Below are 21,140 nucleotides of genomic sequence, written 5' to 3'. Positions count from 1 at the left end.
TTTTACCTTGAGAGTCTGATTTCTGAGCGCTCAGGGTAGCTGTCCCCGACGCGGGGGGGGGGGGGGGGAGGGACAGGAAGTGGGGGGGAGAGGAAGTAGGGAGGAAGGGAGGGGAAGGAAGGGGAGGTGGGGGGGAAAGGAGGGGAGGTGGGGGGAGGGAGGGAAGGTGGGGGGGAAGAGAGGGGAAGTGAGGGGGAAAGGAGGGGAGGTGGGGGGAGGGAGGGGAGGCGGGCAACACCTGCCCGCCCGTCTCCCCGTCAGCTCCTCCGTGAGGGGCAGATACTCCCTGCCCCCCCTCCCCCCTCAGCCTTGTGGGGGGGGGGGGAGGAATCTAAGGAGTTCATGGCCCAGCTCAGGGCCCTGGCGCGGACCCAAAGCAAACAGCACAGCGAATGGGAGAATTGTTTCTTCGTGGACATAACACAGGGGGAAACCCCATATAAACAAAAAGCGATAGTGGAAGGAAGGGGGTTACTGATCCCCACACCAGCCTCAGGAAGAACTGAGTTTGGGAAACTAAATTTTAGAATGTGAGGAGCCATCAAAACGAGGAAAAGGAACTCACTGAGGAGGACGTGAGGTAACTCAATCAAGTCAAAGACGAAAGAGGAAAGGAAATTGAATCTTGTAGACTCCTGGACTGATAGACTGGATCAAGGAAAACAGGAAAATGCAGAAAGTGGGAGAAAGGAGGGGAAACCTTGTTTCAGGGATTGTAACAAGTACACCGATTAAAGCACCTTTGGAATGAGGAATATTTTGTTTTCCTTTTTAATAGTATTTTATTTTCTCAATTACGTGTAAAGACCATTTAGAACTTTTTTCTCTCTTTTTCAATGATAGCCATTTACAAAAAACATGCATGGGGAATTTTTTAACATTGACCCTTGCAAAACCCTCCCTCCCAACTTTTTCCCTCCTTCCCCCCCTTCCCCCAGTCGGCAGGTAGTCCAATACATGTTAAATGTTAAAATATAGGTTAAATCCAATATATGTATACATATTTATACAATTATCCTGCTACACAAGAAAAATCAGATCTAGAAATTAAGAGGGGAAAAAACACTTAGAAGAAAAACAAAAATGCAAGCACCCAACAACAGAAAGAGTGGAAAGGCTATTCTGTGTCCACACTCATCTCCCATAGTTCTCTCTCTGGGTGTAGCTGACTCTCATCACTGAACAATGGGACCTGGTCTGAATCATCTAGTTGTTGAAGGGAGCCACATCCATCAGAGTTGATCATCATATAATCCTGTTGTTTATAGTGACCTTCTGTGAACTTTCATTCTTACACTAGTAATGAGTATCAATTAGTCAGGGAGTGAGACTCTTAAGAATACCATGTATTATTGAACACTTATGACAATAGGATTAGAGGCAAATTATTACATACATAGGTATTTATACATCGGATACAATTTGGGATGTGTAATGAGGTCCCTTTTGTTGGGGTATCTAAGAAAAGGCTGTGCTCTGGCACAAAGCTTCGGAAACTGTGGGTCTTGACCCCATGAGAAATCAAATGACTAAATGTGGGGGCTGTAAAAATTTGGCATTATTGAAGGATAGTGTAAGAATTCTTTGTCTAAAACTAAACAAGCACATGCATTTCACTAATATGCAAGTTTGCTTTCCTCTTTCAAAATAGAAAAACAATGTTTACCTAAAAATTGTTTTTAAATAAATTCCTTCATACTTTGCTCTCAGGAAATGTTTGATTTGTATACTCACTTTATATACAAATATACCTGAAGTCATGTGAGAAGAAAGTGAGAATCTCTAGCTAAAAGCCTTCTCACATTTAAGCCAGAAGGAACTCCTCAGAATGAGTTTTCTAATACTGAAGATGCTCTGAAATTCATGTAAATTACTTCCCTTATCCTTGACAGTGATGAGATTCTAATATGAATTCTGAGACCGGAAATAAGAGAGGCTTCTTGCCTGAAGGCATTACCACCTTGATAATATGCATAAGGTTCCTCTCTAGTGTGGTAAGGAAAAGCTCAGTTTGTCTCAAGTATGAGTTCTCTGTTGCTTCCCAAGAGTGGAGTTCAGTGTGAAACCATTCCACATAGATGACAGTTATAAAGTTCCCCCTCGGTGTGGACTTCTAGAAGTCCAGCAATGCTGCAGCTCTGTCTGGGAGCCTTTCCACATTACATTCCTAAGTTTTCACCCAATTGTGAATTCTCTGATGTAAAGCAAGAATGAAGCTGGATTTGAAAGCCTTTCCACACTGACTGCACTCATAAGGTTTCTCTCCAGTGTGGATTTTCTGATGTGGTTTAAGATTAGAGCTATTGGTGAAAGCCTTTCCACAATGATTACACACAAAAGGTCTCTCTCCAGTATGGGTTCTCTGATGTTTGTTAAGACTGGACCTCTGTGTGAAAGCCTTTCCACACTGATTACAATCAAAAAGATTCTCTCCGGTGTGGATTCTCTGATGGACACCAAGGCGGTAAGGAGATGTGAAAGCCTTTCCACACTGACTACAGTCATAAGGCTTCTCTCCAGTGTGGATTTTCTGATGTACATAAAGATTAGAGCTATTAGTGAAAGCCTTTCCACACTGATTACAAACATAAGGTTTCTCTCCAGTGTGGATTCTCTGATGTTTAGCAAGACTGGACTTCCATCTGAAAGCCTTTCCACATTGATTACAATAAAAAAGGTTCTGATGTACAGCAAGGTGGAGAGGGAATGTGAAAGCTTTTCCACTTTGATTACACTCATAAGGTTCCTCTCCAGTGTGGATTTTCTGATGAGCATTAAGATTAGAGCTCTGTGTGAAAGCCTTTCCACAACAATTACAAACAAAAGGTTTCTCTCCAGTGTGGACTCTCTGATGTTTAATAAGACTGGATTTCCATGTGAAAGCCTTTCCACACTGATTACAATTGAAAAGTTTTTCTCCACTATGGATTCTCTGATGCTTAACAAGACTGGACCTCCATGTGAAAGCCTTTCCACACTGATTACAATAAAAAAGGTTCTCTCCAGTGTGGATTTTCTGATGTAAGGCAAGTTGGAAAGGGAATGTGAAAGCCTTTCCACATTGACTACATTCATAAGGCTTGTTACCAGTGTGGATTTTCTGATGTGCATTAAGAGTATAGTTGTGTGTAAAAGTTTTTCCACATTGATTACATTCATAAGGCTTTTCTCCTGTGTGGATTTTCTGATGTGCATTAAGATTAGAGATCTCTGTGAAAGCCTTTCCACACTGGTTACATTCATACGGCTTCTCTCCAGTGTGGATTTTCTGATGTGCATAAACATTGGAACTTTGTGTGAAAGCCTTCCCACAGTGACTACATTCATAAGGCTTCTCTCCAGTGTGAATTTTCTGATGGGTATTGAGATTAGAGCTCTGTGTGAAAGCCTTTCCGCAACAATTACAAACAAAAGGTTTCTCTCCAGTGTGGACTCTCTCATGTTTCTCAAGATTGGACTTCCAGGTGAATGCCTTTCCACACTGACTACAATTAAAAAGTTTCTTTCCAGTGTGGATTTTCTGATGTTTATCAAGATGACACTTCTTTCTGAAGATCTTTCCACACTGAATACAAACAAAAGGTTTCTCTCCAGTGTGGATTCTCTGGTGTTTATCAAGATTGGACTTCCAGGTGAAAGCCTTTCCACACTGATTACAATTAAAAAGTTTCTCTCCAGTGTGGATTTTCTGGTGTTTAGCAAGATGACACCTCCTTTTGAAGGTCTTTCCACATTGATTACAATCAAAAGGTTTCTCTCCACTGTGCACTCTCTGATGTTTAGCAAGACAGGATCTCCATCTAAAAGCTTTTCCACACAGGTTACAATCAAAAAGTTTCTTTCCAGTGTGGATTTTCTGAGGTCTAGGAGTCTCCTGGGATTGAAAGGGCTCTACTTCTTCAGTAAAGCATTTGTTATATCCATTGTCCTGAAGACAATCAATATCTGAGGAAATTTTCTTACAATGGTTGAGGGTTGAAGACTGTCCAATTCTCTTTCCCATTTCAACAAGTTGACATTCATTCTTTGGATGTTGATCTGCCTCGATATTAGCACCATGGATTTCTTTCAACTTGAAGTCACAGGAACCATCACTCATGACTCTCTGCAGATTATATTCTTCCACAAAAATTCCCGGTTTTCCAGTCAACTTACTTACTTGGAATCTGGTCTCTACATCTGAACAAAATACACAATCAAATATACACATACACATACAGACACAAATATATGCAATACCAATCTTACTGAAGACTTATGAAACTCATAACCTTCTTATCACCAACCTAAGTGCAAGAAAACTTCCTGGCTATACTTTTGGAGCCAACACTACCATTGGATAGACCATGTCACTATGAGAAAAGAGACAGGAGGTGAGAGTGACAAAGGAGACATGCATCACAGAGGACTGATCCCATCATGGATTTCCTCATTCAGAGCTAAACAATTCCATTCAACAAAAGAGGCAGCTACAAGGCAGGAAGACCATCGAACTTGGTGTGAACAAATTAAAGCAACTCCGTGGGAGATGAGTTTGTTCCTCATTTTCAAAAAAAGATATGCCAAAGACATTCTGGACCCAGGATTCTAGACTAAGTAAGAGGGCATATGAAATTAGTTGTTTTGTTCTGTTTGCTGATAGTAACAATCAATGATGTAGAGTACTTTCTGTTATGATTATGAATTGCTTGGATTTCTTCATATAAAACTGGCTGTTCATATCTTTTGGTCATTTATCAATTGGGGAAGATTGGTATTCTTCTAGATTTTACAAAGATCTTTGTATTTTTAAGATGTAAGATCTTTACCTGAAAAACTACCTCAAAATGATTTTATCTAATTTGCTCCATTCCTTCTGGATCCTGGCTACATTTGCTTTATTTGTAAAAACTCTGAATTTGATGGAATCTGAAATTTATCCCTTTTGCACCTCACCATGGTCTCTTTTTTTTGCTCTCCTATACATAAGTCTTGTAAGTAATATATTCCATATCCTTCAAAATGTCTTATGAAATCTCTCTTCAAATCTGGAACATGTATCTATTTTAACTTTATCTTGAGAAAGATATTGGTCAATGCCCAATTTGGGCCATATTTCTTTCTAGTTTTCCCTACAATTTCTATCACATAATGAATTTTTATCCCAAAATTTTATCTTTACACTTTTCAAATACAAGGTTACCATATTTGACACTGTAAATGATATCTCTATTTCCACTGATTTACCTTTCTATTTCTTAGCTGAAACCAGATAATTTTAATAAGTCAGTCTTCTAATAGTTTTAAAAGTTGATACTGTTAAACGTCTTTCCTTGACATTTTTTTCATTGCAACCTATGATATTCTTGATCTTCTGTTCTTCCAGGTTAGTTTTGTTACTTTTTCTAGAATAATAAAATAATTTTTGGTAACTGAATTGTGATGCTATTGAATGTATAAATTTAGATAAAATTAATTATAATGGTTCTGGCTACCTATGAACAATTAATTTTTTTTGTTTATATTTAACTTCATTTCCATAAAAGTTTTTAATATTTATATTCATGTGCTTCCTGGGTTTAGTTTGGCAGGTTTAAGTCCCACAAAGTTTATACTGTCTAGATCTATTTTGAATATGGTATCTCTTACTATCTCTTCTTGCGCAGCTGTGTTGATGATATAGAAGAATGCTGATGGTTTATGTGGGTTTACTTTATTTTCTGCTTTGCTAAGTTATTAAATATTTAAAGTTTTTAATTGAGTATTTTCAATACTCCAAAGATATCATCACAACATCTTCAAAAAGACAATTTTAGCGCCCAATTCCCTATTCTGATTCCTTCTATTTTTTTCTCTCTTATTACTATTTCTAGGATTTCCAATGCAATTCCGGAATAGTATCCATGCCAGTAAGCATTCTTGTTGAACACATCTTCCCGGGAAGACTGCTAGTTTACTTTCATTACAACTAATACTTGCTGATAGTTTAAGGACAAATCCACTTATACTTCCAAATGTTTGTTTTTTTTTAATAGAAAAGAGTGTTGTATTTTACCAAAAGTTTTTTCTTCACCTATTCATTTGACATGATTTTTTGTTATTTTATTATTTATTATTGAACTAATCCATTATGTGAATAACTATGAAAAACTTTATTAAAAAAACTTTATTAAACCATCCCTACATTTCTGGTATAAAACCCAGTTGTGCTGTATCTTTCTAATGAATTGATGCGGTCTCCTAGCTAGTATTTTATTTAGGATTTTTGCATCCATATCCATTAATGAAATTAATCTATGATTTCCTTTCTTGTTCATTCTCTTCTAGGCTTAGGTAGCAATACCATACTTCTTTCATAAAAAAGAGTCTGAAGTATGTCTTCTTTGCTTATAATTTTAAAAAAATTATTTAATTTTGGAATTAGTTGCCCTTTTATTATTTGGTAGAATTTCCTTGGACATCTGTCTAATCCTTGTGTTTTTCTGTCAGAAGTTCATTTATGACCTATTCAATTGCCTTTTCTTAATTAGGTTTATTTAGATATTCTATTTCCTCTTCTGTTTACCCTGTGAGAATAAGATTTCACCACTAACCCTTCACTTCCCACCAATTTCCTCTATCTCAGTCTTTCTTTCAGGACTTGTTCTAGTTCCTTCATTTAACACTTCCTACCCAATTTTTTTTTTTTTTTGGTCAGAACTAACTTTTGTGAGATTTGTAAAAATTAACCCCTCATATTCAATTGAGTCCAACACTTAACGATGACATTTTCACGTATGAAAAGTCAAAATTGATTTTATATTTATCTTAAGGTTTTCCTAGATTCTCTATGTCCAATTTTCCACTGAGCTCTGGTTTTTTTAAAATCATAAATACTGAAATATCTTTCAATTCATTATACGACCTATTTTTTTTTCCCATTCACCTTGGTTGGGTAAATCATTTAATCAGAATTCCAGTTCCCTTGCTGTATAAAATACAATGTCCCAAGCCCTGCGGCCTTTTAATTTAGAAGCTACTAAATTTTGTGTCATTCTGATTGTAGTTCCATAGTATAGAAATTTTTTTTTCTTGTTCCTTGTAGTATTTTCTCCTTGACCTGATAGCTTTGAAACTTGACTAGTATATTCCTGTAAGTTTTCATCTTAAGGTCTATTTTGGGCAGCACAAGGCAAAAATCAAATAAAAGAGGTTGAGGAAAACCAAATAAAATAAATAAGATCAACCCAAAAAATTTATGAAGACAGTCAACCAATTAGAAAAGGAGATTTCAAAACTTAAAGAAGAAAAAAACTTTTTTTTTTTTTTGAGGCATTTGGGCTTAAGTGACTTGCCTAGAGTCATACTCGGTGGACCTTTAAGATACTTCAAAGAAGGGATCCATTCTCTGCCACTTGGGCTAATTTGGGCCTAATTATGAACATCAAGAAAAGAGAGGAAATGGTCCTTACCCAGGGACAGAAGGTTCTGGACATTCTCCAGTGTGACCTCCTTGTAGAGTTCCTTTTGAGAAGGGTCCAGGAGCCCCCACTCCTCCTTGGTGAAGTCCACGATAATGTCCCTGAGCGTCACCAACTCCTAAACCATCAAAAGTCATTTGATTTAGAGCCAAAAGGGACAATTCATCTTGTCCAACCCTCACTGCCTTAGAGGAAGAAACTAAAGAAGGGATGGGATTTACTTAAAACTCAGAGAATCTTTAGGAGGGTCAGAGCCAAGAGCTGAAAAAAGTCATTCAGAGCCCACGGGGAATATTGAGACAAGCATTTTCTATTTGAAGTCATTATCATGTTGGAATAAAAAGTTGGAAAAATGTCTTACTGCAGACTGCTGCTTCCAGTGGAATTAGGAAGAACAACTTGGGGTCTATAGAAGGTATGGAGGAAAAGGAAAACAAGTCCTGTGAGATTGCTCCTCACCAGGAGTGTCTTAAGTGACATATTAAGAAAATTCTAGGAAGAGTTTGTAAATTTGCTAAGTCCTGTGTATTTGGGGTAGGAGTCGGGAAGAGGACCGACCCTAACCGTGATCACCGAGGAGAGAACAAAGATGCACTTTTTCAGGAGTTTAATTATTTCAGAGCAAATCTAATTTTTTTTAATGATTTTTTTTTTTTTGGCTGAGGCAATTGGGGTTAAATGACTTGCCTAGGATCACACCTAGGAAGTTTTAAGTTTCTGAGGGCAGATTTGAACTCAGGTCCTCCTGACTTCTAGGGCTGGTGCTCTATCCACCGCACCTAGCTGCCCCCAAATCTCATTCTTGTACATCAGAATCTGTTCTCTTTTTAAAAAATCATTTTGTGATTTTTTTGTGAAATCATTTGATTTATTCTATTTTTAATCTATATTTCACTTTTATTTTCCTTTATTTGTATTATTTACTTTTTGAGCAATTAGATAATTTGTGACTATTTTTCCTTAATTTTTAGATTCTCAAGAATTAAAATCCGCCCCCCCCCTTCCCCCAATTCCCTTCATCAGCTTTCTTCACTGCGCTGCATTTATTCCCGGTGCAAACCCTCCCTGTAGGAAGGCCCTCCCTTTCTGGTCCCTCCCACATCACCCGGGTCAGAACAGCGGCTCCCCCGCTCTCTCATTTCCCACCAGAGAAGTCGGAGATGGCTCCTTGTCTCTGGACGAATACAGCAGGTTCCTGTAAAACGGGGCTCAGGGATCGGGCCACAAGCTCCCCGCCTTGTGCTGACATCCCGAATGGTCTCTACAAACCCCCCAAATCCCCTTCCGCTTTCCCGCGGGGACCGGCTCCATGCCGCAGGCGCAGGGAGAGAGCCGGGCTGGGGCCGAGACAGCGGCGCTCCCGCGCTCCCGAGGCTCGGCTCAGCCAGCTCCGGCCCCCGGGACAGCGGACGCCCCAGTAACGGCCCCATTTTGGCGGCCCGCTACAGAGGGTCCCCTTAACACCAAGAGGGGGCCGCACTCACCTGGGACGAGGGGCTCCGGCTGCCGGGGGCCATGTCTCTGGTTCCGGGCTTGCCGGGGAAGGGAGAGGGGTCCCAGAGAGGGAGGCCGGGGTCTGAGGCTCCTCTGCCCGGGCTGGTGCTGACCTGCCCGGAATGAAAGAGATGTTAGGGCTGGGACCGTGGGGAGAGAATGCTCCCCGGGAGGAGGCCGAGAGATCTTAGCTGAGAGAGAGAGACAGAGACAGAGACAGAGAGAGAGAGACAAAGAGAAAGAGAGAGACAGAGACAGAGAGAGAGAGACAAAGAGATAGAGAGAGAGAGACAAAGAGAAAGAGAGAGACAGAGACAGAGAGAGAGAGACAAAGAGAAAGAGAGAGACAGAGAGAGAGAGAGACAAAGAGAAAGAGAGAGACAGAGACAGAGAGAGAGAGACAAAGAGAAAGAGAGAGACAGAGAGAGAGAGACAAAGAGAAAGAGAGAGACAGAGACAGAGAGAGAGAGACAAAGAGAAAGAGAGAGACAGAGAGAGAGAGACAAAGAGAAAGAGAGAGACAGAGACAGAGAGAGAGAGACAAAGAGAAAGAGAGAGACAGAGAGAGAGAGACAAAGAGAAAGAGAGAGACAGAGACAGAGAGAGAGACAAAGAGAAAGAGAGAGACAGAGACAGAGAGAGAGACAAAGAGATAGAGAGAGAGAGACAAAGAGAAAGAGAGACAGAGACAGAGAGAGAGAGACAAAGAGAGAGAGACAGAGAGAGAGAGAGACAAAGAGAAAGAGAGAGACAGAGACAGAGAGAGAGAGACAAAGAGATAGAGAGAAACAGAGACAGAGAGAGAGAGACAAAGAGAAAGAGAGAGAGAGAGACAGAGAGAGAGAGACAAAGAGAAAGAGAGAGAGAGAGATCCCAGCTCAGAGGAGGACGCGGAGAGATCTAAGCTTAAAGAGAACAAGGCAGAGAGGGCTGGGTGAACTTGACATTAGCTGCCGGGAGAAAGCACGCGCTGTACCCAGCCCAGTACTTAGAGCTTTGCAGAAAGATCTCATTGGAAGGAGAAGGGGGAGGGGCTGCTCTCACTCCCTTTTTACACAGGAGGAAACTGAGGTAAACGGGATACAGCTATAGAGTCCTCGCCCCTCCCCCCAAGCATACACAAGACCCCGGAGACCCGGTGAGAAATCCACGCAAAACTGGGGATCGGTGGGTAAAGGGTCAGTTGGGCTGAAAAACTCAGCAGCTCCTCCCCCTCTCCTCCCCCCCCCCCGCCCCCCGCAACTCCACAGGAACACACAAACACTGCTCGCTCCCTTTTCTCGGCCCACGCACGTGAAACCACTCACGGCTCGAGGCATCCAGGTGCAGTGATGCACCCGCGCGTGTAACTTTGGTCCAACTTGCCCGCACCGACATCCCTCTGGGAACACGCACCCGGCACAAACATCCCCCACACCCCGCACCCCCGCACCAGATTTCGGAGTCTCTCTCACACGAACTGACCCCAACTATGTCCTCGCGAGGAGCGGTAAAGGGGGATCCTTAAAAAGGAAGGCGGGGTGGGGGGGGGGAAGGGAGGGAAGAAAAAGAGGGGAGGAAAAGACTCGGAGGTCGCGCCTGCGCACAGAAGCCCTCCTCCCGGTCCTGACTTACCCAGCACAAAGGAAGAACAGAACCACACCTGGACCCAGGAAGACGCGCCTGCGCACCAAGAGCCTCCCACCATGCCCTGGTGCTGACCCGCCGCGGGAGGAGGGGCCGAGGAAGAGCGTGATGTCACCGGGAGGTATTCTGCTTGGCCACGTGTTCGAGGCTCCTTGTGGGGGGAGGGGTTATGACGTCATTCTCCTCCTGGGCCGGGCCTTCCCCTCACCCCCTTTTCTTCTTCCGGTTCCCGGCGGCTTTTAGCGTGTGAGCGCCTGCGGGGCGGGCAGCTCTCCGCTTTACCCCCGGTGTTCCGGACGGCCGTGGGCACCGGGAGTGCTGCTGGGTCCCTGAGAAGCGCTGCTGCCCTCGGCTCATTCTTACAGACAGGGGAACTGAGGCAGAGTGAGTGCCGAGTTGTGCTTAAAATCCTGCTGGAAAATTCTGCGACGCCGCTTGTCTGTGGGGGTTTGGGGTTCCCCCAGGCGTCAGGCTCGGGAAGAAGGGGAAGGTACTTGGGGCCCGTACATCCGGCCTCAGACCCCTGGGAGGTGCGGGAAGCCTGCCCCGTGCTTTAGTAAACTCCAGGGAAGTGCTCCCAAACCACCGCCTCCCTTCTCCTCCCTCCCGCGCGTGCTCAGTGTCCCCCCCTGGATGACAGGTGACCCTGAAGCAGTCCCCTGTGCCTCAGGCTGTACAGCTCGGGTAATCCCAGCGCCCGCTCCCCCCTCAGCCTCGTGCGGGGATCCAAGGAGGTCACGGCCGAGCTCTCAGTCCGGGCCCGGGGACCCAGGAGCTGCCCTTTGAACCTTAGTGGTCATTCTTGGGAGCTTTTGTTAAATCTGGCTCTTGCTCTCACACCTCTTGGGTTAACACGAACCTCCCCAATGAAACTGTCTCCCCCAGAATGTGAGCCCTTCCTCCCTGACAGCCTTGGACATCGCTGGGAAAGGAATCAGAGGAAGGTGCCCAAGGTCCCGACTCCTTGGCTACTGGAAATCTGCTTCCTCCAGGAGCTTCTTTAGCCACCACTGGATCCCCCAACAGCCCCCTCCCCAACAGTGAGCCCCCTCACTCATTCACCAAACCCAGTTCCCTCCAGTGTTGAAGCTTTCCCTCCCAGTTGGTCACCTCCAAACAGACCCAGCTCCCACCTTTAAGGAAACCTTCCTTGAACCCTCCCCACCCTTGGAGCCATCCTTCCATCTCAGCCCTTTTCCCAGCCAAACTCCCTGAAGCAGGTGGCTGAACTTTGTCCCTTCCTCTGGCACTGGCTCCTTAACTGGCTCAGTTCTTGTGCTAGTGGTCAGTCTTCTGGACCTCGAGTCCTTCTGACAGTGACGCTCCGGATCCTTCCTAAGGTCTACACATGTTGCATAAGGACCAGTTTTCAGAGTGTTTTTCCTTTAGGGCTGATCCAGCTAGAGAGGGTCAAACATCACAGTGTCCTAAGAGGAGAACACAAGTGACTGACAACAAAACCTCATCGTTTACTTTAGAACAAACTCGGTTCCATCCAAACTACATTTACAGGCACCGATTGGTCTTTCCTCCAGAACCTCAATTTTCCCAAGACCTAATTTCTGCCAGGACATCAAAATCTACTCCTCTGGGTAATCTACTCCAAGGTTTTCTTGTGACAGACTTTCTGCTCAGAAGAAGGGTCTGAGTCCCAGAATACAAACAAGCTGGGAGACTGGGAGGGGATGGACAGGTGAGGGAGGACGAGGTCTCAGGAAACCATAGGTTTGCATTTTGATCCAAGTGCAATTAGAGTCCTGAAGTGGAACTGAGTGGACTAGAAGCAGGTCCAGGCAGAAAAGACATCCATAGGGCCCTGGCTTTCTAATTCCAGCTCATGATGACCAGGACTGTGGCACAGAGGCCCTCAGACCTTCTCAGAAAGACTTCCTTCCCTGATGCCCATGAGGTCTCTTCTGCTTTCCACAAGGCCCTCCTTTCTGAGCCACCTGCCTTGGCCTCTTCCTCCTAGCAGGCCTCTGGTTGGAATCAGCCTCCCTTTTAGTTGAGAGGATTGTCTCCTAGAAACGGTTATCTGTGCTTGCACTCCCCAGGTAGGTCTGAGCCCGGAGATCAGATGGCTGACCTGTGTTCTCCCTGACTCCTCTTCATAGAACCAGAAGTGGCCCTGGGTGCCACTGTCATGCAGTATCACTCCTGCTTCCCTCAGCTCTCTAAAGCCCACCTAGAGGCCCTGCTCTCCTGACTGGGGAGACTTCTCCATTGGCCCAACCCTTATGCCCATACTGCTGCTCTCTGGCCATTGTCTCCCAGTGTCTTTCCTCCTTGCATACCAGAGATCACAATCACATCTTTTGGACTCATATTCCCTCATCTTATCACTGAGCCTCTCCTACCTAGCAAGTAGGTAATGGTTTTCCAAATTGATTTTCTGAGGAAATATACCTGACTTCATTTGATGATGGATGGGCTGTTCCTGTATCAATGCACTCTTAAAGTCCCCCTCAGTACCTCCTTTTCCACAATCACTTTAAGAGAGCTCTTAGGCTCACTTCCTGCCCTGTTATTCTGGGTATGAAAACACGGGAGGATTCCTGACTCAACCACTTGGCCAATCAAACAGCTGTTGTTTTCTTTGGACTGTGGACTTGCTTATGCAAAAGACATTTTGTAGCAGGTCTTTCTAAGTCTACATTCACATCTTTTGGTCTTTTGCTGATTCCACACTTTTTCACAGGATTGTACCAGATATTTCTAGAAGAAGGGAGACATCTACTTTTCCCTTTGTGTTTATTATCTGTGAGGTCTGCTTATCTGAGGGGACTGTCCTGTTTGATTTTGTCAATGTTGTCAAAGGGGATTTTTGTCAGATACCCATCCATTTTTCCATTTGGCCTTTCACATCATCTCCCCTCATAAATCCCAAGAAACCTTTGCTGAAATGTTTGTCTTTGGTGGGAAAATGTTAGTCAAATTACCATCCTTTTAAATTTAATAATCTGCTGCCCTTGTTAATAAAGTGATTAAATTGCCCCCAAAATAATTATTGTCACATGCACACAGTAATTATATTCTGCTTTAACATATGGTGAATGATCTTTTGTTATTTGAGACCAAATCTTGTGGGACATTAAGCTGATGTATTTCTAAATTTCAGTTTCATGTAAATGTCTCGGACATATTGAGGTTCAAAGGAATACCCCAAAAGGTTGGGGTCACCGACCAGTATTGAGAGGTGTCTCAAAAAAATTTGCAGGATTCAAGCCATCTCCAGGGCAAGGGTTAAAATTTATTATAATTGTAATGCCATTTGAAGCATGCTAAGTTCCAAAAGAATTTAGCATAGAACCTGGAATAACAAGATAAATTTATAGGACAATGTTAGAGAGGGCCAGAGCTTCATGTTACTTATTTGGTCATTTTATGGGTGACAGGTAGGTTTGAGGCGTGGTCTACTCGCTATTGTCTCCAGAATTTGGTTGTCACTGACCAACAGATTAGCTATCTGACAATCAGCAATGTTTGTGGGACCATTCTCTCATTGACAGACAGAACAATCGCACTCTAAGCAGGGGACTTCAGGATACTGCTATATTTCCCCTAGAGGCTGTACCCCATTAGAAGTACTCTTGGAGCAAACTTTAGCAGTGACTAGACAGAAAGGATGTGAGAGACAGAGAGGATATGACAAAGGAGATGTTTGTCACAGAGGGCTGGACCCATCATAGCCTCATCCCTCCAAGCCAAACATTCACATGCAACAGAAGCAACAGCTACAAAGCAAGATGATTGGGAGAATGAATGTGACCAGATTAGAGTGACTCCATGGAGGTGAGTTTGTTGCTCAATAGGAAGCAGCTCTACACCAACCAGTAGTTTTCAACATTGGAGGATTAAAGAAGTGGGCAGATTCACACATTTGTTTTACAATACCCCATTTAATCATCTGGGCCAGAACACTTGCAAACATCCAAAGTGATTTGGTGGTAATGATGGAGAAACAATAAATCAGAACTCTGCAAGTCTACAGGTAGGCTAGTTCATCCATTTCTAGGCAGGCAGCATTTAAGTCCACCCAAAGTTAAGCCCCAACAAAGCCTGGAGAGTTTCAGAATTCTGGGCTCCATAAGAGGACAAATGAAATTCGGTTTTGTGCTGATAGTGATGTGGTAGCAATTCCCGAGAAACCCTGGCCGTGGGAGTGCTGCAAACCAGCCTGGCCAATCTGGTGGTCAGTAAACTGTAGAACTCGATGATGGGAACTGCCCCATCCCTATGACTCCTCAGTGATACCTCTAAGCCATCTTATTAGCACATCAACCTAATCTTTGTTTCTCTTTCCTAAAAAATTATCTCCTTGATTTTGTCTCTTAGCTTAGAATTGGCTCACTGTCAGCAGCCTAGTAAATCTTTGCCCCTTAACCTGGAAACAAACTGAATGTGTGAATTTTTTTGCCAAAATGACAACACTGACCAAGAGGGATTCTAATATTATTGGGGTGTCTTCCCATCTCAACAATATTAACAATCCAAAGTACTTTTATAAGGGCAGCTAGATGGTACAGTGGAGGAAGACCTGAGTTCGAATCTGGTCTCAGACACTTAATACTTCCCAGCTGTGTGACCCTGGACAAGTCAATTAACCCCAGTTGTCTCAGCAAAGAAAAAAAAAAAAAAGTACTTTTATGAAGCTCTTGAAGAGAGGACCCTGAAACTCTAAAAAGCCTTAAACGAGAAAATCTCCTTCAACTCTGCCTCAGTGAGGGACCCTGTCTGGAGGCACAAACAGTTTCATCCTTGTTATCTGGGTGGGGTCACCTCAATGAAACTCATTGAATTCAATTCAAATTCCAACTCAAAGGTGAAACCCAGTGAGGAGCCAACTTGGGACTCTACCCACAAACCCCTTTCAGCTTGTAGCCAAAGCTCCTATTATAAAAGAGCCAAACTAAAACCCTATCTTTGCAGAGGGCCCAAACATGCCATGCTATGCCATACTTGGGATGCCAAGGGCCTCTGTCGACTGGAATATTCTTTCCAGGGCCATCCTCTCTTTACCCTCACCTATTTCCCTAACCAGACTTTATGCTTCCCTATCAGGATTTCTAACCTTACTTCCAATCCCCATAAAAAACCTTTTATCAATCTAAGTTTTCGGGTCTGTAAATTCTTTTACAGAGAACCTCTGCACCACCAGAAGGAAGTCCCCCAAATTCCCTATCCTTGTGTCAAATCCTAAGAGGTTTCAGGGGAGCCAAACCTCTCCATTTGGTTCCCTGAACCCCGAACCTGCCACTAGACCTTATCATTTAACTTCCTGACCACCAGAAACCCTTATCTCATTTTGGTTCCCTAAAACTAAACCTTATCACTCTGAAAGCTATTAATGGGCCAAAGACAGGAAGTGCATCTCCACTATCTAGGGTTGATGAATCCACATTAATTAGTGATAAGGATGTGATCCTGGAGAACTGGGCTGAGCACTTCCAGAGCATTCATGAAAGACAATCCAATCCTGAAGCTACTGACCATTAACCCCTGGTTGTACTTAATTATCTCCAGCCATTCTCTAACTGACAGCAATCCCAGTAATTTGTGTTTCTCTGTTACTAAAAAAAGAACTGCTATAAATATTTAAAAAACATATGTTCTTTTGCTTTTTCCTTAATCATCTTGAGAAACAAAGTCTAATAGAGACATTGATGGGTTAAAGGTTATTGTTTTATAATTCTTTGGGGATAATTCCATATTGTCCACCAAAATGGATCGATTGTTTAATATTTATCTCCAAATTAACTCATTATTGCTTTAATTTGCATTTTTCTAGTCAATATTAATTTAAATAATTTTTTCACTTAATTATTGTCTGAATTTCTTCATTGGAAAACTTCCCATTCTTATCTTTTGATCACTTATCATTTGGCAAATGGCTTTTACACTTACAAATTTGAAAAATTTAATATATGATAATTGTTCCGTTTTACTTTTCAATTCAGTTTTATTTTTTTTACTATCAACCCTTCATCCTTACCTCAGTCCAAGCTTTTCTTTAAACTACCCAGTAATGATGACATTTTTAGAGTTGTTTTAACATTTTCACATATAATTTGACCTCACTGATATTTGGGGTTTACCTTATGGTTCTCCTGGATTTTCTATGTCCAGTTTTTCATTGAGTTCATATGAGTTTTTGTCATAAATATGATGAGGTGTATGAATGAATGAATGACATCCCTTCTGCTCAAAGACACAAGTTTGGAAGGGAAAGAATTCACTAACCCCAAGTTCTGTGGCAAAAGTACACTAAGAGATTTTTCCCTTAGCGAACCTATTCTCTCAATGGAGAAAATCTGCCAAAAAAAAAAAAAGTTAAGAAAAGACCTATTTTATAAGTAAGTCTGGGAGAAGTTTGATAATCAGACCAGGATTTCTCAATTGAATGTGAAGTTTTTTTTTAGGATATAACTTTTTAAAAGATCAATAGGAATGTGATTTGCCTTGCTTATCTCACTCTGAGAAGATGTGAGACTATTTGGAGCCTAGGTTTTTGCAGATGAAAGGAGACATGGTTTTTGTGATTTTACGTAATTTTTTTAGAGTTCACTTGAGTCATTTACAGTCATTATTTTACAGAGTTTACTCCTGTCAAAGATCTTTTGAGACAAAGAATGCCTCATTGTGATTCTTTGCAATCTTTGTATCTCACCTTTGTTCTCCCAAACCTCTTCTTCTGACTACATCATGATTGTACTTAGATTTGTTGGGCAAGTTATTTTTGATCACGACCTTAGCTCCCTTGCTCAATAAAATATAAGTCCTAAGTCCAAAGGTCTTTTTTTTTTTTTTTTTGCTAAAGTAGTCAAAATGTATTTTTAAATTTTTAATGGTATATTATTGTCTAATTACATGTAAATATAGTTTTCAATTTCATTTGTGTAAGATTTAGAATTCTGAATTTTTTTCTCCTCTTTCCTTCCCTTCACCCAAGGATAAGAAGCAATCTAATATAGGTTATACATTATACATAGGTATAATAGTTTTTTTAAAAAGTATTTTATTTTTCCAGTTGTATGTCTGTCAAGATAGTCTTCAAGATTCATTCTTGTAATATTTTGAGTTCCAAACTTTTTCTCCTTCCTTCCCTTGCCTTCCACCTCTCTTCCCAAAGAGAGCAAACAATCTGACATAGGGTATATATCTACAGTAATTTTAAACACATTTCTCTATTAGTCATGTTATGAAAGGGAAAAACCAATTGAAAGAAAAAAAAAAAAACAAGAAAATTTGAAAATAGTATGGTTGGATTCACATTCAGTCTCCGTAGTTCTCTCTCTGGGTGCTTGGTGGTATTTTATCCTATGTTTACTGGAATTGTCTTAGGTCACCACATTGCTGAGAAGAGCCAACTCTATCATAGCTGATCATCACATAATCTTGTTACTGGGTACAGTTCTCCTGGTTCTGCACATTTCGCTCAACTTCAGTTTATATAATTCTTCCCAGGTTTCTCTGAAATCAGTCTATTCACATTTTATATTCCATAAGAGCCATACACCATCATTTATTCAGCCATTCCCTATTTGCATCCACTCAGTTCCAGATCCTTGCCACCCCAAAAAGAGCTGCTACAAACATTTATGCACATGTGGGGCATTTTCCCCTGTTATCATCTCTTTGGGATATAGACCAGTAGTGGCGAGGAGGTCCTGAATGGTGTTTTGGACCAAGAGAAACTAAAGAATAGATCTCTGAAGCCGGCAGGGAGAAGGCCCTGATGGAGAGCAGTTTAGCTCCATGGTGCCCCCTTTGGGAAGGTCCTCCAGTCAGAAATCCAAGTTATGTCAAACTCCCAACATGTAGCTCTGTAGAAATCCCAGCCATGTCTCTGAGGTTACATTTTCCTTATGTGTGGGAAAAAGGTGAAGAACTTACAAATTAAGCACATACTGATCAGGGATTGTTATCTACAGCCTTAAGGCTCAGTTGAGGAAGCATGTGACTTTAGATAAGGCCTGGACTATATTCTATTGTTCAAAGAAGACACTGGTGGGAAAGCTACACATCTACTGCATTCCACTGACCAAATAGGGGAATAAAGACTATGTGACCAATCACACCATGTAGAGGGTGGGATTTGAGGGAGTTCTTTGTCTGAAATGTATAAAAATTGTGAAAACCCTCAATGGAATGACTCTCCTACTGTGGGTATCTTTGCTGTCCTTTCAGGCCCAGAGGCCAGGACCATCTGCTTCTCAAGAATCTAATTCTTTCTGTACATCATTTGGAGCAACTCCTGAGTAGTCAGTTTGGGTAGGTGTAATTGTCCTGAACACTTGTAAACCTACTTATGGGCCATCACCTTTGGGCCAGTCCACCATGGCACTCTGTCTCCTATGGCTTTCTCCTTGCCTCTTCTCCATGGTCTCTCCCCTAACTCCGTTATACTTCCCCACTCCATTTTTCCGTACAACTAGCTGTGTCTCTTCCAGGATTTAGCCTTCCAGTTAAGGGGGCTCCCTCCAATCACATGGGGAGCTCCCTTTCTCCTAGGTAACTATGAGTTCCTCCGAGGAACTTTTCTTTCCAAAGATCTCTCACTGTATTTAATACTTACCATTCACAGGGTCATTTGTATCTCCATTTGTCTGTAACCTTTTCCACTAAATAAATCTTCCTTTTGCCAAAGAGAAGAGCCATGGTGATGACCAAACCCCATCAATCCCCTATCATAGACCACATCACTGACACTGCTAGAGCAAAGATTATGCAGAGTTCCATAGTCATTTGGGCATAATGTGGATGGCATTTTCCAACCTAAATTCTTCAGAATGATCTTGGATCACACTATTGTGATTCAATATAGCTCAGAAATTCAAAGATGATCATCATGCAATATTCCAGTTTTGTCTCTTGATTTAACTCCCTTTATTTTTCATTAATTCATAAAAGTCAAAGTTTTTCTGAAACCATCCTGTTTTTCATGTATTTTACCACAACTGGATTCCATTATAATCTTATGTCATAACTTGTTCAATTATTCCTCAATTGATGGAAAATATCCCATCTCTCTGTTCATTGAACAATTGCACCAGGAAAAAAAAAAAGGTTTTTGCCTTGTAAACAGGACAAATGCAATCAAATATAAGGAAAGGGAAATACAAATCTACTCTGCAAAACTTTAGAATCCACAATACACAACGATTGTGTTCTAAATAGAAAAGGAGCCCAAGATGACTTACCCCACAAATGTGATGTACCTTCAATAAAAAAAAGGGTATTCAAAACATTTATAGAAAAAAAAAATCAGACTGGCAAAAATTATGTGCTTCTCAAATCTCAGAGGTAGCTGAAGAACAGTATATAGAACCCAAATACAACAAAACAACAGAATGACTGAGAGAATTGTTTCTTCCTGTACATATGAACACAAAAATGAAAACATGTATTTTAAAAAGCAATAATGGATTTAATATTGTATTAGAAATGCTAGCTTTGGCAATAAGAGTTGAGAAAGAAATTAAAGGAATAAGAATAGGCAATGAGGAAATCAAATTATCATTTTTTGCTGATGATATGATGGTATACTTAGAGAACCCCAGAGATTCTACTAAAAAAGTTATTAGAAAAAGGAATAATGGAAGGAAAAAAGTATTAATATTCATGCTATCCTCCAGAATGGATGGGTTTTGTGGAACTAAATTTTAGAATGTGAGGAGCTATAAAAAGGAGGAAAAGAAACTCATTGAAAAGGATATATGAAGTACTTTAATCAAGTTAAAGACTAACAAGGAAAGGAAATGTAATCTTGTAGATTAGGGGAATAAAAGAACCTATAAGAGAATGGATAAAAAGAAATAGTGACAGAAAATGGGAGAAAGAAGGGAAACCTTGTTTCAGGGTTTGTAAGAAGTACTACTGATTAAAGCATGGTTGGAATAAGGAATATTTTTTCCCCTTTTAATACTATTTTTTTTTCTAATTTCACAAAGACCATTTTAAACTTTTATCCTTACAAGAGTAATGAGTACCAATTTATCGAGGAATGGCTGAAGAAATAGGACTCTATGAATGTTATGTATTACTGAAGAATGATGACAACAGGATTACAGAGACAAATTATTACATATATTGGGATTTTTGCCTAGAATACAATTGGGGATGTATAATGATGTCCCTTCTGTTGAGAGTTGGTTGTGCTGTGGCATAAAAACTCCTGAAATTGTGTTTCTTGACTCCAGAGGGGATCAAACAATTAAATGTGGGGATTGAAAAAAATTGACACAAATCACTATTGATCAGAGAAATGCAAATTAAGACAACTCTGAGATACCACTACACACCTGTCAGATTGGCTAAGATGACAGGAAAAAATAATGATGAATGTTGGAGGGGATACGGGAAAACTGGGACACTGATGCATTGTTGGTGGAGTTGTGAATGAATCCAACCATTCTAGAGAGCAATCTGGAATTATACCCAAAAAGTTATCAAACTGTGCATACCCTTTGATCCAGCAGTGTTTCTACTGGACTTATACCCCAAAGAGATACTAAAGAAGGGAAAGGGACCTGTATGTGCCAAAATGTTTGTGGCAGCCTTGTTCGTAGTGGCTAGAAACTG

At 41.5% G+C, this 21,140-nt stretch overlaps 5 protein-coding genes across 8 annotated transcripts in view; all 5 read right to left on the bottom strand.

Annotated features, from left to right (window-relative positions):
• LOC127556768 (zinc finger protein 883-like) overlaps window positions 1-21,140 on the bottom strand; it is a 116,502-nt gene that overhangs the window by 75,231 nt on the left and 20,131 nt on the right. The window lies entirely within an intron of this gene.
• The window catches only part of LOC127557668 (zinc finger protein 436-like), a 134,937-nt gene that overhangs the window by 94,744 nt on the left and 19,053 nt on the right, over window positions 1-21,140 (bottom strand). The window lies entirely within an intron of this gene.
• The window catches only part of LOC127556769 (zinc finger protein 665-like), a 572,139-nt gene that overhangs the window by 534,961 nt on the left and 16,038 nt on the right, over window positions 1-21,140 (bottom strand). The gene's annotated exons all lie outside the window — the stretch shown is intronic.
• The window catches only part of LOC127556765 (zinc finger protein ZFP2-like), a 217,840-nt gene that overhangs the window by 180,662 nt on the left and 16,038 nt on the right, over window positions 1-21,140 (bottom strand). The gene's annotated exons all lie outside the window — the stretch shown is intronic.
• Window positions 758-9,208, bottom strand: LOC127556761 (zinc finger protein 260-like). Its single transcript, XM_051990172.1, has 3 exons — window positions 8,924-9,208; window positions 7,431-7,557; window positions 758-4,179 (listed from the first exon to the last, which is right to left on the bottom strand). Exons 1-3 carry the CDS (start codon window positions 8,954-8,956, stop codon window positions 2,168-2,170), a joined length of 2,172 nt encoding a protein of 723 aa, XP_051846132.1. The 5' UTR covers window positions 8,957-9,208; the 3' UTR covers window positions 758-2,167.

Source organism: Antechinus flavipes, chromosome 3 (assembly GCF_016432865.1).
Source record: "Antechinus flavipes isolate AdamAnt ecotype Samford, QLD, Australia chromosome 3, AdamAnt_v2, whole genome shotgun sequence".
NCBI classification, from domain to species: Eukaryota; Metazoa; Chordata; class Mammalia; order Dasyuromorphia; family Dasyuridae; genus Antechinus; species Antechinus flavipes.
The sequence above is the reverse complement of the archived record's forward strand: the minus strand, read 5'-3'. Positions and strand labels throughout refer to the sequence as shown.